Source organism: Hyperolius riggenbachi, chromosome 2 (genome assembly GCF_040937935.1).
Source record: "Hyperolius riggenbachi isolate aHypRig1 chromosome 2, aHypRig1.pri, whole genome shotgun sequence".
In the NCBI taxonomy this organism is placed as follows: domain Eukaryota; kingdom Metazoa; phylum Chordata; class Amphibia; order Anura; family Hyperoliidae; genus Hyperolius; species Hyperolius riggenbachi.
The window spans coordinates 474,308,266-474,324,027 of record NC_090647.1 but is presented as its reverse complement, the minus strand read 5'-3'; the positions used below and the strand labels follow the sequence as shown (position 1 = coordinate 474,324,027).

At 44.5% G+C, this 15,762-nt stretch overlaps 1 protein-coding gene across 6 annotated transcripts in view; it reads left to right on the top strand.

The window, feature by feature from the left end:
• SGSM2 (small G protein signaling modulator 2) overlaps positions 1-15,518 on the top strand; it is a 470,219-nt gene extending 454,701 nt beyond the window's left edge. For all 6 annotated transcript variants that reach the window (XM_068265983.1, XM_068265978.1, XM_068265979.1 and 3 more), the window contains 2 exons: positions 7,632-7,799; positions 15,228-15,518. In XM_068265983.1, the coding sequence (XP_068122084.1) occupies positions 7,632-7,799; positions 15,228-15,316 (257 nt within the window). In that variant the 3' untranslated portion in view covers positions 15,317-15,518. The remainder of the gene's footprint in view (positions 1-7,631; positions 7,800-15,227) is intronic.
• Positions 15,519-15,762: the final 244 nt, after the last annotated feature.

Here is a 15,762-nt window from a genome sequence, read left to right as displayed (position 1 = left end):
CAGAGTTTGCACATAGCGGTGGGGGGCAACCAACAGCCGGATCTGGCACTCGGGGGATGAAGGGGTAATGAATTGGCACTTACAGTGATCTCTGAGCCGAATGTGGCACTCGCCAAGAAGCAGTTTACAATCTAATTCCTGCCATCATGTCACTAACTGTCCTCAGAGGAGTTTACAATCTAATCCCTAGCCGTTCTACAATCTAATCCCTGTCGGTCTGGGGGCAGCTGGCGATAGTGGCCTTGGGCGGTACAAATCAGGCCCTAACCAGAGCTGCAGCCACTAGGCAGAAGTAGTGTTAGTGACTCTTACCCCATGTCTCAGGTGCTGGCCTACTGAATTGGAAGAGTCAAGATTTGAACCCTGGTCTGCTATGTCAGAGGCAGAACCTGTAACCAGTACACTATCCAGCCACTGTTCAAAGTTTATACATCTGAAGAACTGGATGTTATTCTGAAAATTGAATCTGTGTGCAGTCTATGACTTAGCTTGAAAATCAGATTTTTTTTAACAGAGATTTATACGATGTACATTTATATTTAGTCTATTTATTCACAATTTATACAAAGGACATTTGTATTTAGGACTACTTTCTGTATAATTAATAAAGAAAATTCTTGTAGCGTAGTGGGAGGTAGGAGGCACCCCCAAAACATACAATAAAATAATGTTAATTTATTTAACATTAAAAATCTGTTTATTGATACACTCAAGACAACACATTTTGCGGGTACATCTCAACTTCTGCAGGACAATACAGTGCCTGAAAGTGCAGCATACACAGCTCGGAGGACCTTTATGCTGCATCCACACCATACAATTTTTTGGCAGATTTACCTGCCAGATCGATTATTTCCAGCATGTCTGATCTAAGAATCGATCGATTTTTTTTTTGTGATTTTCTGAGCTATTTCTGTTCGTTTCTATGGAAATCTGTCAGAAAATCACTCAAAAAATCGATTCTCAGATCGGACATGCTGGAAATAATAGATCTGCAGGTAAATCTGCCGATAAATGGTATGGTGTGGAACCAGCATTAGGCTTATTGTAGTGTGAATGGTACTAAATAAGCTTATGGCCCATATGTAATTCCCTTGCAGTTGAGTGTTCTTCTAGGTGATAATTTTTCATCTACTATTTAGAATCACTTTTCAGCACTTTGCAATGGAAAAAGTACCAAAAAGTTATTCAAAATAATTTTGATAGTAATTTGTTACCCTTTTTTGCTTGCTGGTAGTGTAAAATTAATTTTATTGGCAAGTTTGAAAATATCACCTAAGAGAAAAGTCAGGAGAAAAAGTGAATTGCATATGGGCCCATATCTTTATCTTTCTACGCAAAAAATAGTCCACCTTTTGTGAATGGCTGGCCTGGGCAATTGCTCCACATTTGCATCAGCTTCCTTTCCAGGTGTCTCGATAAATCCATCCTACGGAGTTTTGTTTTTTTTCAACAATAATTTTTATTGGTAGAAAGATAAATTGTACAACATTTGAATGTTATATGATGTGTAGCAAATAACTGATATACTAGTGCTGTAATACACTCAACAAAAAAACGTATCACCAGACAGAAATGAATAAAGACTTGTTACATTCAAGGTTACCTTTAGAAGAGATAATAAAGACCGAAAGTGGTTTGTATCAACGTTTGACCTCTAACCTAGAGCTGACAAGTCACTCCCAGAGCCAGCTGGACAAACCCAATAGGGCCAGATGGTTAGGGTGAGCTTGACAGTCGAAAGGGGTGATTGGAGCAGGGGCCTTAAAGAGAACCCGAGGTGTGTTTAAAGAATGTTATCTGCATACAGAGGCTGTATCTGCCTATACAGCCCAGCCTCTGTTGCTATCCCAAACCCCACTAAGGTCCCCCTGCACTCTGCAATCCCTCATAAATCACAGCCGTGCTGTGAGGCTGTATTTACATCTGTAGTGTCAGTCTCAGATGCTCCCCCGCCTCCTGCATAGCTCCGGTCCCTGCCCCCGTCCCTTCCCTCCAATCAGTAGGGAGGGAAGGGATGCAGGCGGGGACTGGAGTTCTGCAGGAGGCGGGGAGAGCAGCAGACTGACACTATAGAGATAAACACAGCCAGCTCTGACAAGCTGTTTGTCAGCAGCGTGGCTGTGATTTATGAGGGATTGCAGAGTGCAGGGGGACCTTAGGGGGGTTTGGGATAGCAACAGAGGCTAGGCTGTATAGGCAGATCCAGCCTCTGTATGCAGATAATATTCTTCAAATCCACCTCGGGTTCTCTTTAAGCCTACCAATCACTTTGCAAGTGAGTGTTTGGGGGAAGGCTTAGGAGGTAAGCAATGTACAGTCTATAAGTACATGAACAAAACATAGATTCCGCTTAGAGTTAAGTATGACAACGCTTGTTGTTCTTATACGGGGTATCAGGGATTCTGTTGAGAAGATACAAATAATGATATGCATAACTCAATAACATAAATTAACTCAGTAACAAAAAAAATTTAACTAAAAATAGAACAAGGCAGCCTAACAACTAAGGTTGCCTGGTTATACTCATCATCACCAAGTGAACACCAAACTTTAGGACTAAGAACTATGAATGTTTAGAAATCTTCCCGAACTCCTGCTGAGTGACATCTGCGTTTTATGGCATGGAGTTATTGTTCAAAAGATTCTCCATTAGCATGTTCCTATTAATTATGGTGAAAAGTTCTGAAATACAGAAGGGGTCAGAAGATTTCCAGTTGTTCACAATCATATACTGTGCAGCTAAAATTAGATGGCAAATAGGTTTCCTACATAGGGGATCTATTTTCTCCAGATCCAGGCATCCTACGGAGTTTAACCTGCTTAGCAGTAACCCTGAGTCAGGCTTGGGCCAGAAAACCGCAGCTCAGAGCGGTAACCCTGAGCCTGACTCTGGGTAGGCACCACGAGGCATATGCAGAGCCTATGTGCAGCGGACGTTTGCATATCGCCTCCCCCAGGATCCAGACACTAGCAGCCATTCCTTTTCCGGTCTTTGGAGGCTCTCGATCCCACTGATGAGATTGCCGTCTGTTGTCATGACCACAGATGCGCAATCTCACTATAGCAGAAGTGCACCACCCGGATTCAGGGCAGGGGTATAGCAATAGCCATAGCAACTGCTATGGGGCCCTGGAACATAGGGGGCCCAGTGCCCATGAACATTGTGCAGTGCTAATTGCATGAGAATGTAAATTGCCCAATTAACTCATATCGACAGGGAAGGGGCAGGTGGCATTGCTTATCCATTTAACGTCAATGTATCGTATTAAAACGTCATGCTTTTGCCTGTTAATGGCAACATGACGTTTTAACACATCGCGCGTTCCCGCCGCCACTCCGCACGTGTGCGCACCGCCAGGGCCGGTCCTGGACTTTCTGCTGCCTGAGGCAAAGATCGTAAAGGCGCCCCCCCCCCCATCTTTGTCATCCCCTTCATTGATTCTGTTCCCCCTGCCAAGCCCCCCCACCCATTCCGACTTTGTCATCCCTTTCATTGATTCTGTTTCCCTTGCCAAGCCCCCCATTCCCCCCCCCCCCGACTTTGTTATCCCCTTCATTGATTCTGTTCCCCTTGCCAAGCCCCCCATCCCCCCCCCCTGACTTTGTCAGCCCCTTCATTGATTCTGTTCCCCTTGCCAAGCCCCCCATCCCCCCACCCCCAATATGTCTACATAACATTACATCCCCCACACAACCGACCGTGTCCATGAAGGAAAGCCTGAGTGAGGCAGCAAAGTGAGTGACTGACTCACCGGGGATTGGGTCTCCCTCCGGGTCTGGCGGCGGCGAAGGGCGGGCATCCGCATCCAGCACTGGCACACAGGGGACAAACGGCTGCGGCCTGTGGCGGGCATGCTCCATCTCGGATCTGAGGGATGTCTCGCTGGGCCAGTGAGCAGCAGCAGCCAACCAGCCTCATCATCGTCACAGTCACGTCGGCGGCGCTCGCCGCTCAGTGACTGACCGTGACAATCAGCCGCAGCCAAGGCAGCAGAGCGGGCGGCAGCCGCCGCCATCAAATCAGCAGGCTTAGGCACTAGGCAGCGTCACCAGCGTGCAGCCTTGGAGGAGACAGGAGAGGCCGCAGAGCTCGGAGTCGTCGGACTCGGAGGCCGGCGGTAACATGTGGGTGGCACGTGCAGGTGGCAGCAGAACGGGCGGGCGGTCCCGGTGGTGCACAGCCTAATGGGGGGCGGCGGGGCGGGTGACTCAGCCAGAACACAGACAGTCTGGGCGGACTCGGTCTCGGCGGAGCCGGAGGGGAGGAAGGGTCAGTCACTCACGGTGTGTGCAGGCACGGGGTCGGAGGCACGGTCGGGCACCACACAGGAGCAGCCGGACTTCACTGCAGAGTCTGCACTGCACCCTGCACTCTCTCTCTCGTCTACGCGCAGTCACTTCATCTGGTGCCGCCCCTCCACTTCCTGCTGCCTGAGGAACCTGCCTCACCCCGCCTCATGGGCGGGCCGGCCCTGCGCACCGCTACCGCCCCCATTACCATCGGGATCCCGTGCTGAGTGATTGGGGAGGAGGACTGAGCGGTCCTCTACCCAATCGCACTGCCTGGAGTGAATGGACGTGACCGCAAACATAAAAACAGGAAGCTGTTACAGTTTAATAAAGTGTAAAAAAAAAAAAGGGGATCACCTCCTATACGGGAGAGTGTTCACTAGCGAACGTATAGTATATTACACATACATATACAAGTACATACACACTATTAATAAAATTAATAAAATTACACTTCCAAAACTCCCCCCCCCCCCCCACCCCAAAAAATAAAACACTTGTAAATAAAAATCAGCTTAAAATAAATAAATAAATAGTTGCCTTAGGGACTCAGCTTTTTTCATTCTATATTTTATGGGGGAAAATGAATTTTAATTTATTATATAGGGGCTTGTAATTATGGCCAGAACAAAAAAAAACAAAACAGAAAAATAACACCTATATTTCAAAATAATATATTACATTGTGATAGGGACATAGTTTAATAATCGGGACAAGTGGGCAAATAAAATGTGTTTGTTTTAACCACACGAGAATGTTTAATTTTAATTTTATTTTTTTTCATTTTTTTTGTTTTTTTCCCATTAAAACGCATTTAGAATAAAAAAATTCTTAGCAAAATGTACTACCCACAGAAAGCCTAATTGGTGTCGAAAAAAATGAGGTATAGATAATTTTCTAGTGATAAGTAGTAATAAAGTTATTAGGGAATAAAAGGGAGGAGCACTGACAAGTCAAAATTGCTCTGGTCCGTTAGAGTAAAAACCCTTGGGGGTGAACTGGTTAAGAGTGCCTACATCTGAGGGCCCCATGAAAGTTTTGCCATGGGGTCCCATCAGAGACAGCCTTAAAGTTTGCGGGGCCTGGGGCGAGTGTCATATGTGGGGCCTAGGGTCAGAGTATAGTTACTCCCAGTATAGGTAGCCAGATATAGGTGCCCCCAGTATAGGTAACCAGCTATAGATGCCCCGAGTATAGGTAGCCAGATATAGGTGTCCCCAGTATAGGTAGCCAGATATAGATTCCCCCAGTATAGGTAACCAGCTGTAGATGCCCCCAGTATAGGTAGCAAGTTATAGGTACCCCATTGTAGGTTGCTAGGTATAGATCCCCCAGTATAGGTAGCCAGCTGTAGGTGCCCCCAATATAGGCAGCCTGGAAGGGGAAGTGGCGGGTAGGTGGCCCTCACCTGGGGCCCCCTTCCATGCTCCCCCCTCCAGAATGTAGCACAGCAGCAGCTGGTGGGGAACGACTTACCTCTTCCTAGTTCCAGGCACCGGAGCTCTGCATGCCGCTGGTCTTCTCTGTCTCCGATTCCGCTCACTGTACTTCCACTAATCAGTATTTGAGACAGAGAGGACTAGACACACAGAGCTCAGGTGCCTGGAACCAGTAAGAAATGAGTCGTTCCCAGCCTGCAGCCGCTACTGAATTCTGGAGGGGGAGCATAGAAGGGGAGTCCCCAGGTAAGGGCGGGGGATTTGGCTGTGTGCCCGCTGCTCCCTCTTCCTGCACTGCTACCTCCTCCTCTTTGCAGCGCAGGGCCTGCAGGGATTGTTCCACTCCACCCCCGCCCCCCCCCCCCCCCCCCCCCCAAAGGCCGGCTCTGGGCCCCATGATCTCTAGCTATGCCACTGATCCAGGGAGGTGAATAACATGCAGGGCTGCTGCAGATCTAGCTAGCAGTATGATTTTTTTCCCTGCTTTTATGGTCTAAAAACTTGTGAAAAAATTGCACCTTTTTTAGACCCTAAAATACAGATGTAATCATACCGCTAGGTAGGGTTGAGCCGAAATTTTCGAAATTTCGCGTTACTATAATTACGCATGCGAAATTTGCTATTATGGCGCGAAATTATGGTAGCGTAATTGCCATTAAAATCGTAATTGATAATACCATAAGCGTAATTTTCAACGCGTAATTTCGCGTTTCGTTCATAACATCATTTCACGTACAACTATACCGTAATTTCACGCTAAACCATAACGTAATTTCGCATTTCTTCGTAATTTCGCGAATTTCGTAATTACTTGTTAGCTATAAAAAGAAATACATTTTAATTTTGAAAATGAAAGTAATTGCGTTTATAATAGTAATTACTAGACACAGGAAAGTGTCTGGGTATTGGAGATTGTCCAATCATATTACAGGCTTCTTTTGAGATACATCCTAAACAACAAATTGTAGTTTGACCCACCCTCCTAGTATATAATCTGGCAGCCATGTTAGTTTCACTTTGTGGGTTGTTGTTTCTGTAGGAGAAGGAGTGAGAGAGAGCACATTGCAGAACTCATATACACCATTTCTTTGCCTTTTCTAGCATTTTGCTTTATTTCAGTCATTGCTATAGACTGTGAGGAAGTTTATTTGTTTATTTAACTATTTTAGGGCATTATTCAGACTGGGATTTCTTTGTTTCAGTGTTTATCAGCTATTTTAGACAGATAGAGACCCAGTGGTAGGCTAAATCTGTGTTCATCAACAGCCAGTGATATATATTTCTGTTTATTTCTTTAAGTACTTCTTTTATTTGCTTGGGTTCATTTATTTTCATTTAATTTTATCTTATTTTTTAACTTGGTTACACAGGGATTTTCGCGATACCCACCGTAACGCGAAAACTACGCGAAAATTAACGCTTACAGTAATATGAACTATCGCGAAATTACGTTATGTAACTACGCTTACAAACGGTTGCATGCAAGGCAAACGTAATTTCGCGATACCCACTGTTATGCGAAAGCTACGCGAAAATTACGTTTCCGCAGAATTTCACGAAATCCTTCTTCATTACGATTATGTACTTACGGCCATAATCGTACTTACACTAATAACGCGTAATTTCGCAAAATCGTAATTAAGTCATTACACTCACCTCTACCGCTAGGGAGGTTAAGTAGATTTATCAAGTTATTACATATTCTATTACATATATTTTGCACAAGATACCCCCTTATCTAGTCTCCTTCACCTCAAAAATGGATACCCCCAAGTAGTAGAGAGGAATGCATGTGCAGGGGGGGGGGAGTGCCAAAGCTCCCATATCTGAGCTAAACATCAGTGTCTTTGACATGCCCATTAATTGACGTCAGGTTCTCTTCTCCTTTTTTCCCTGCAGAACTGTTATATGAAGATGTGTTTGCCGTATGGGAAGTGATATGGGCCGCCAGGCACATCTCCTCTGAGCATTTTGTGTTGTTCATTGCTTTAGCTCTTGTACAAGTCTACAGAGAGATTGTGCGAGACAACAACATGGATTTTACTGATATTATCAAATTTTTTAACGGTAAGCAATATATAGTAGGCGTGTGTACTGTGGTAAGCCATTAATATATCAATTGCTCTTGGGTCCATCCATATGGAGGGATTGTCCTTAAATGTGTATCTAGCGTAGGATCTCTGAAGAACTGCATTTTCTGAGATGGAAGCTTCCGAGGTGACATGTGACATGATGAGATAGACATGTGTATGTACAGTGCCAAGCACACAAATAACTATGCTGTGTTCCTTTTTTTCTTTCTCTGCCTGAAAGAGTTAAACATCAGGTATGCAAGTGACAGTTTCTGTCTGGGTCGGGACCAGCTCAGACTGGGTCAGACTACAGCATAACCCTCAGTGATAAGTAATTATAGCCATAAAACTTGTTTCTGTCAGTAAATGGCATCTGAGAGCAGAAAGGAGATAAAAATGGTCAATAATTCATAGATTTGAGCTCTGGCATACTTCAATGAAGGTGTTCTATTGAGCAGAGACAATTAAACAGTAAAAACTTAAAAACTAGATTTAAATATAAAATAAAACTGTGGGATATCTAGAAAAGTCATTTTTAGGAGAAGGAGGATATATACAATTGTTTTTCTCAACAATTTATTTTCACCTCAGATGTCCTTTAAAACTAAAAGAATGTTGTAGTTCTCTCTATTTTTTAGTTTATTTTTTAATGTGTTAAAAATGTAATCAGGCATGCCAAACAATATCAACTAAACTTCTTATTTGAATTACTTTTAAAGAGGAACAGTAGAGAAAATAAACTAATGAATAAAATTGCTGATGTTTTACAATATTACTTTATAAATGATTTGGCCACTTTTTGCCCGTTGTAACATCTCTCCTCATCCTGACTCCTATTCTGGAATCACCACAGGTGGCGGTATCTTTAGGGCCCGTTTCCACTAGACACAAAGTCGTATCGCGATTTTCCGCAATGCCTCTGCAACCTATGCATATCACCATGGGCGGAGCTACACTGGGGCACGCTGGGGCACTGCCTCCTCCCCCCGGAAATCACTGCAACCCCCTTAGTGCATCAGACCCTCCCCCCCCCCCCCCCCCCCCCTTCCCCTCAGTAATATACAGTTTAACTATTTCCAGGCAGAATAGAGTGAACAGGATAGGGTCTGTAAAATGGAAGCAGTAGATTTGGGCGCATGAGACAAGTGGACAAAAAGGGCGCCCCATTTACTCCCATTATAAATATCGTTTATCGGGCGCCGAACAGGGAGAAAAAGGCGCCCGAGATTATTAACGTTTTAACAAACGGCGCCCGGAGAATTTTAAGGATTTATGACTATGTTTTTGATGATTTAACTTTACAAAATCAGCCCGTGACGAATAACGTTTATAAAGATACTAAATCACTATTTATAAAACATTTCTAAAACATTATTATCCACCCAAAAAAATTAATTACATTTATTTATTTACATTTTTTATTTATTAATGTCTGTAAAACATTATTATCCATAGGGGGTCTTAGGTTTAGGCACCAACAGGGGGGTCTTAGGTTTAGGCACCAACAGGGGGGTCTTAGGTTTAGGCACCAACTGGGGGGTCTTAGGTTTAGGCACCAACAGGGGGTCTTAGGTTTAGGCACCAACTGGGGGGTCTTAGGTTTAGGCACCAACAGAGGGGTCTTAGGTTTAGGCACCAACTGGGGGGTCTTAGGTTTAGGCACCAACAGGGGGGTCTTAGGTTTAGGCACCAACAGGGGGGTCTTAGGTTTAGGCACCAACTGGGGGGTCTTAGGTTTAGGCACCAACAGGGGGGTCTTAGGTTTAGGCACCAACTGGGGGGTCTTAGGTTTAGGCACCAACAGGGGGGTCTTAGGTTTAGGCACCAACTGGGGGGTCTTAGGTTTAGGCACCAACAGGGGGGTCTTAGGTTTAGGCACCAACAGGGGGGTCTTAGGTTTAGGCACCAACAGGGGGGTCTTAGGTTTGGGCACCAACTGGGGGGTCTTAGGTTTAGGCACCAACAGGGGGGTCTTAGGTTTAGGCACCAACAGGGGGGTCTTAGGTTTAGGCACCAACAGGGGGGTCTTAGGTTTAGGCACCAACAGGGGGTCTAGGGGTTAGGGAGAGGTACAGGGAGGGTTTTTAACAAACGTTAAAATAAGTTTCAGTTTACAAATAGGGAAGATTAACGTTTTAACAATTGCCGATCAAATACACATTATTTAGTGATTTATAAATTCTTAAAACACTATTTCTAAACGAAATTCTACACAATATTTCAATAAACGATAATACTGTTTATCGTTTACACCACGCGCCCTTTTTTCCCGACGCCCTTTTTGTACGTACCCCTGTAAAATAACCTCTCCATGTCAGCCTTGAGTCTATGTAGGCACTAAGTAAACCAAGGATCTTATCTATTTGCCATGAATACCTCACAAGGTCTTTGCAAGATCCCTTGTAATTAATGTATATGGATGATACTTATATTTGCAAAAAATCTCTCTACCTCCTGATTGTATGTTCTAACATTGTCAATCAACAGAAATAGAGTCTGAAGAAGGCTTACAAGTTGAAAGCTTATTGTTTTTCTTTTAAATTGGCCAATAAACTAGAGCTTGTTTTAATATCAGTATCAATATCAGGATTAATATCCTGATATGTAGTATCAGGGTAATAATCCTGATTCTAAACTTCCTGTCTGCAAAATACAAGCTCTAGTCTCCAGCAATAAAATACATGCTCTAGTCTCCAGCAATAAAATACGAGCTCTAGTCTCCAGCAATAAAATACAAGCTCTAGTCTCCAGCAATAAAATACGAGCTCTAGTCTCCAGCAATAAAATACGAGCTCTAGTCTCCAGCAATAAAATACAAGCACTAGTCTTCAGGAATTTCTCCCCCTCCTGCCTCTTGCCCTCCCCTTGCTTGTAGAGTCTTGAGACACAGGCTGGAGGCTGGAATGATTTGTCTGTGACCTGTCCACACAGTAGCAGCTTGCTAGCAAGTAAGGATTAAATCATGCCTGCAAACTAGCCAAGTACATCCGTAGGTAACTTCTTTCAATAATAGCACCATCATTTGGACAATCTGCTTTGCTCAAAAGCCTCTGAGTACTGTGTGTGATGTTTACATTTGGTTCCTATCATTGCTGAACTAGTTAGTCTTAATTTTATCACTGGAGTTACACAAAAAATAACTAAAACTCCCCATACAAACATTGATTTTGCTCACCCAAATGGGCCCCACCAGCCAGCCAGCCAGCCAGCCAACCCTTTGTGTCCCCCTAAAAATTTGGAGCTGGAGCTACCACTGCATCTCAATGGAGTAGTTTCCATTGAATGCGGGTGAGCCATTTAGGAGTGATACGATGTGCTGCGGGGCAAAATATGGATTGCGTGCTGCAGATTTCTGATTCCCCCTAGAAGTCAGTTGACAGCTGCATCCGCACTTCCAGAAGACACCCACAGCTGTCTGGGATGCGAAAAACCAGATGCAGAAGGCATTCGGCTAGTAGAAATGAGTTCTTAATTCTGTCAGGTGCACCTCTACATAATATTTGTTTACTGAGAGTTCCAAAGCCAGTACAAAATATTCCTGGTCTCCCAGAATGCTCTGGGAGGAGAATTCCCTATAGCTAAACAACCTAGGCTAAGCAACACTGGGAGGGTGGAGTTACATACCAATATACAGCAATGTATAGATATAGGAAGTGTTTCTGATACTGAAACCAGGAAAATTAACATCAAAATGGGTATCCTGAATACTTTACTGCATTCTTCTATATGTCACTACAGTGCTTCGTTAACCTAACATATTAATGTTCTGTTTAGGTGGTGCAGTGATGCAGGGCAAATAGTTAATTACATCGTTTTGAGGAGTTTAAAGGAAACCCGAGGTGAGAGTGATATGGAGGCTGCCATGATTATTTCCTTGTAAACAATGCAAGTTGCCTGGCAGTCCTGTTGATCTTCTGGCATACGTAGTGTCAGAGTCAAAACCTTGGAACACGCATATGGCTAATGCAGAGTACCTGACCTGCATATGCTTGTTCAGAGTCTATGGCTAAAAGTCTTAGAGACACAGGATCATGAGGATTGCCAGGCAACTGGTATTGTTTAAAAGGAAATAAGTATGGCAGCCTTCATATTACTCTCACCTTGGGTTCCCTTTAAAGAGTGGTTTAGGCAGTGGTTATAGTAGGTGGGGTTTCAGCATTGTTTCCTCTAGAAGGCCCAGGGGTGAATTCACTATAATTGCGGAAACCAGGGCTGGGCCGAGGCAGAGGCAAGAGAGGCTCCAGCCTCAAGGCGCAGTGTAGGGGGGGGGGAAGCCCGACTCACTCAGCTATCATTCCCTTATTGTGTTTGAAGCAGAGAGAAATAAGAAAAAGGGTTACATGGCAGTGACTGCGAGCAAGATTACTAGAGATTAAGGTGTTGGGAGCCCTGGGGAGCCTCTTGTAGCAATCAGTGTGACGGCTGGGGTGGGAGGGATGGAGGGGAGCACTTTGGTGTCTCAGCCTTTGGTGCTGGAGGACCTTGTCCTGGCTCTGGCGGAAACCCTATAGAATATCTCATCTCTCATATTGGTGTGACAACAACCTTTTCTTCTTCAGATTGGTGAAAACAAAAGGAGTGAATTCAGCATTCTGCCTAAACTACCTCCATTCTTGTAGGTGTGTGTGACTCAGAAACTGCTAGAGCCAGACAATCAACATTATAATCAGGCACACAGCATTTTGTAGGAAGGAAGTTAGCAATGGCACCTCTCATAATCTTTTGACAGTATTTTCACCTCTGATGTATTAATATTTGAAAAGGATGCAGTACCACGCGTATTAATGAGTGCATGGTTCCACACTGTAATGCATGCAAGACTCATTAAGAGAGAATTAGCACACTGGTGAACAGCAGCACTCATTATGTAATGCAAGTGTCTCAGCTTAGCTGTTGCACAACAGGAACTCTCCAAGGTCCTGAACTGAAAACAAGTGCACCTGACATGCCATAGAAGCACTTCTATATTAGTGTGTGTAACTTTAAAGGGAAAATGTGTGGGTTCCTTTCACTAGTTATACTACCAACCCCCAGGCACTGGTGTTTTGTTTTTCCCCCTAGCCCACTACCTCCAGCCCCAGGTACTCCATGGGCTCCCTCGCCACCCTCCCAGGCGGCGCCGTTTGTCTTCAACCTTCCAGTTTGTCTACAACCCATGCACGGCCCGGCCATTTGTGCCTGCACAGTATTATCTGTGCAGGCAGTGAACACTCTTGGCAACAGGAGCGCGATGGTGGTGTGTGCGAGGCTGGGCATGCGCAATGCAGTCCGACTGACGTGATTGAATACTAGCAGGAAGTATTGTAGATGAAAGGAGCTGCCCAGGAGGATGGAGAGGGAGCACACATAGTACATGGGGCTGGAGAAAGCCCAAGGTAAGTATAAATGCTGCTATATACTTTGTCTCAGGTTTCCTTTAACCACTTGAGGACCCACCCTTTACCCCCCCTTAAGGACCAGCGCTGTTTGTTGTGATCTGTGCTGGGTGGGCTCTGCAGCCCCCAGCACAGATCAGGGTGCACGCAGAGCGATCAGATCGCCCCCCTTTTTTCCCCCCTATGGGGATGATGTGCAGGGGGGGTCTGATCGCTCCTGCCTGCAGGCATGTTGCGGGGGGGGCACCTCAAAGCCCCCCTCCATGGCGACATTCTCCCCCTCCCTCTCCTACCTTTCCCCCCCGGTGATCCGGGCTGCACAGGACGCTATCCGTCCTGTGCAGCCAGTGACAGGACGTCCCCTGTCACATGGCGGCGATCCCCGGCCGCTGATTGGCCGGGGATCGCCGATCTGCCTTACGGCGCTGCTGCGCAGCAGCGCCGTACAATGTAAACAAAGCGGATTTCCGCCTTGTGTTTACATTTAGCCTGCGAGCCGCCATCGGCGGCCCGCAGGCTATTCACGGAGCCCCCCGCCGTGAATTGACAGGAAGCAGCCGCTCGCGCGAGCGGCTGCTTCCTGATTAATCAGCCTGCAGCTGGCGACGCAGAACTGCGTCGCTGGTCCTGCAGCTGCCACTTTGCCGACGCACGGTATAAGCGTGCGGTCGGCAAGTGGTTAAAGGACATCCAAGCTGGGTGGAGATTACATTAACTTACCTGGGGATTCTTCCAGCCTCTAGCAGTCTATCAGATTTCTTGCTATAGTTCCGCTGCACTCCAGGGTGCAGTTGTCCTCTCAAAAAGATTCATGACCACAGCTGTTGTCGCAGGCATGTGCGCATCCTTGCATCTCTGTTGATCATACTCTTATTCGTGGAAGTGCAGTTCTCAAAGACTTAAACTGCACAAGCGTAGCAATTGAGAGAGGCACTCGGACGCGCTCACGCATGCACTGTAGCCCACAACTACAGCTGTGGTCGGGGATCTTTCAGAGGGGACAGCAGCACCCTGGAGTGCAGCAGAACTACAACGAGGGACCTGATAGATTGCTAGGAGCTGGAAGAAGACCCAGGTAAGTAAATTTAATCTTCCCCTTTCAGTTTGGATGTCCTTTAGCCACTTTTTCCCCCACTACAGTATATCGATGTCCTCTGTGACTTCATCTAAGGCACGATGATGTAGAAATACATCTTGTAGCTGACGCAGTGCTGTGCAAAATTGGGCTTGCTCCTGTGCAAAACCTCCGTCACTATCTGCTGCAGCACTAATTGGTGAAAGATAATATATGTTCCCTGAGCCAATAATATTGATTTCTACCATTAAAAATAATTTTATTTTCTCATTTCATAGTGAAAAAATACACACTGTAGCATTATTTCAGAATCAAATATGTTCACCATAAATTGTGACAGGGATGTAATTTAAGTTTTGTGATAAACGGTAGAAATAGCCAAACAAAATGTGTGGCTTTTATCTACAATAGCGCTTTCTATTTTTAAACTGGAATTGGTAAAACTGAGAAATAATGTGTTTTTTCTATTTTTTTTTCTCTTTTTCCTATTAAAATGCATAGAAATCAAAATTGTTAGAGGGAAAAAATGCCATACAATTAAAGCCTAGTTAATCTTGAAAAAAACAATATATATTTTATTTAGCTGTCATAAGTAGGAGTAAAGTTATTGCTGATTAAATAGGGACATAGCTAAAATGTCAAAACTGCTCTGGTCCATAAGGTCTGGATGCAAAGTGGTTAAGGAGCAGCAGTCTCCTGTGCTGCAATGTCTATTAAAGTTTTGGCTGTGGGATCCTATGTTCTTTTCAAACTTAGCTTCCTTTAGTGACAGGATTGAACATAAAAGAATGTCTTATCCCACATTTTATTCAATCAACCTGAAAGTATTTAAAGTGCAGATACATACAAAACTGATATTTGCTTCTGGCAAATACACACATTATTTTAATGTATTGTTTAGTATGTATTGTCTTTATAACTTTTATCCTAAGTGGCTTGTATTAACGAATGTCGTTCCATGTCTTTCTTGCAGAAATGGCAGAGCACCATGACGCACAGTTAATCCTGAGGATAGCACGAGAACTTGTACATAAAGTTCAGACTCTCATTGAAAACAAGTGAAATACTTCCACATTTATCTGAAGAGACTTTGAAAAGCAGGATCATCATCCAGAGGTGCTCAGAGGGCCTTCAACTGTGTCCAGAAGCTATGGAACCCACCTTCCTCACTCTGTAGAATACAGTGGACCTTACTTTTTTGGAGAAATGTTTACCGTTCTCCGTTTTAATACTCCAAATAAATAAGAAAATGTAATTGAGTAAAGGCTGAAAGGGGAAAATACATATCTAACACGTTATCTTCATTGGAAGAAATATGGAGAGTCTCTGGGGTTTGTGTACTGGTGCTGCCGGTGTAGTGGGTGAATATCTTTGTCTTCTAAGACTGAAATCCTATTCTTCATTGGCCAAGGAATTTATGACAAACACTATTTCTAAGGATCTATACAAGAGACATGCCATATGTTGCCCTATTCCATCCCATGTTGAAATGGAAAATGTTTTGTATT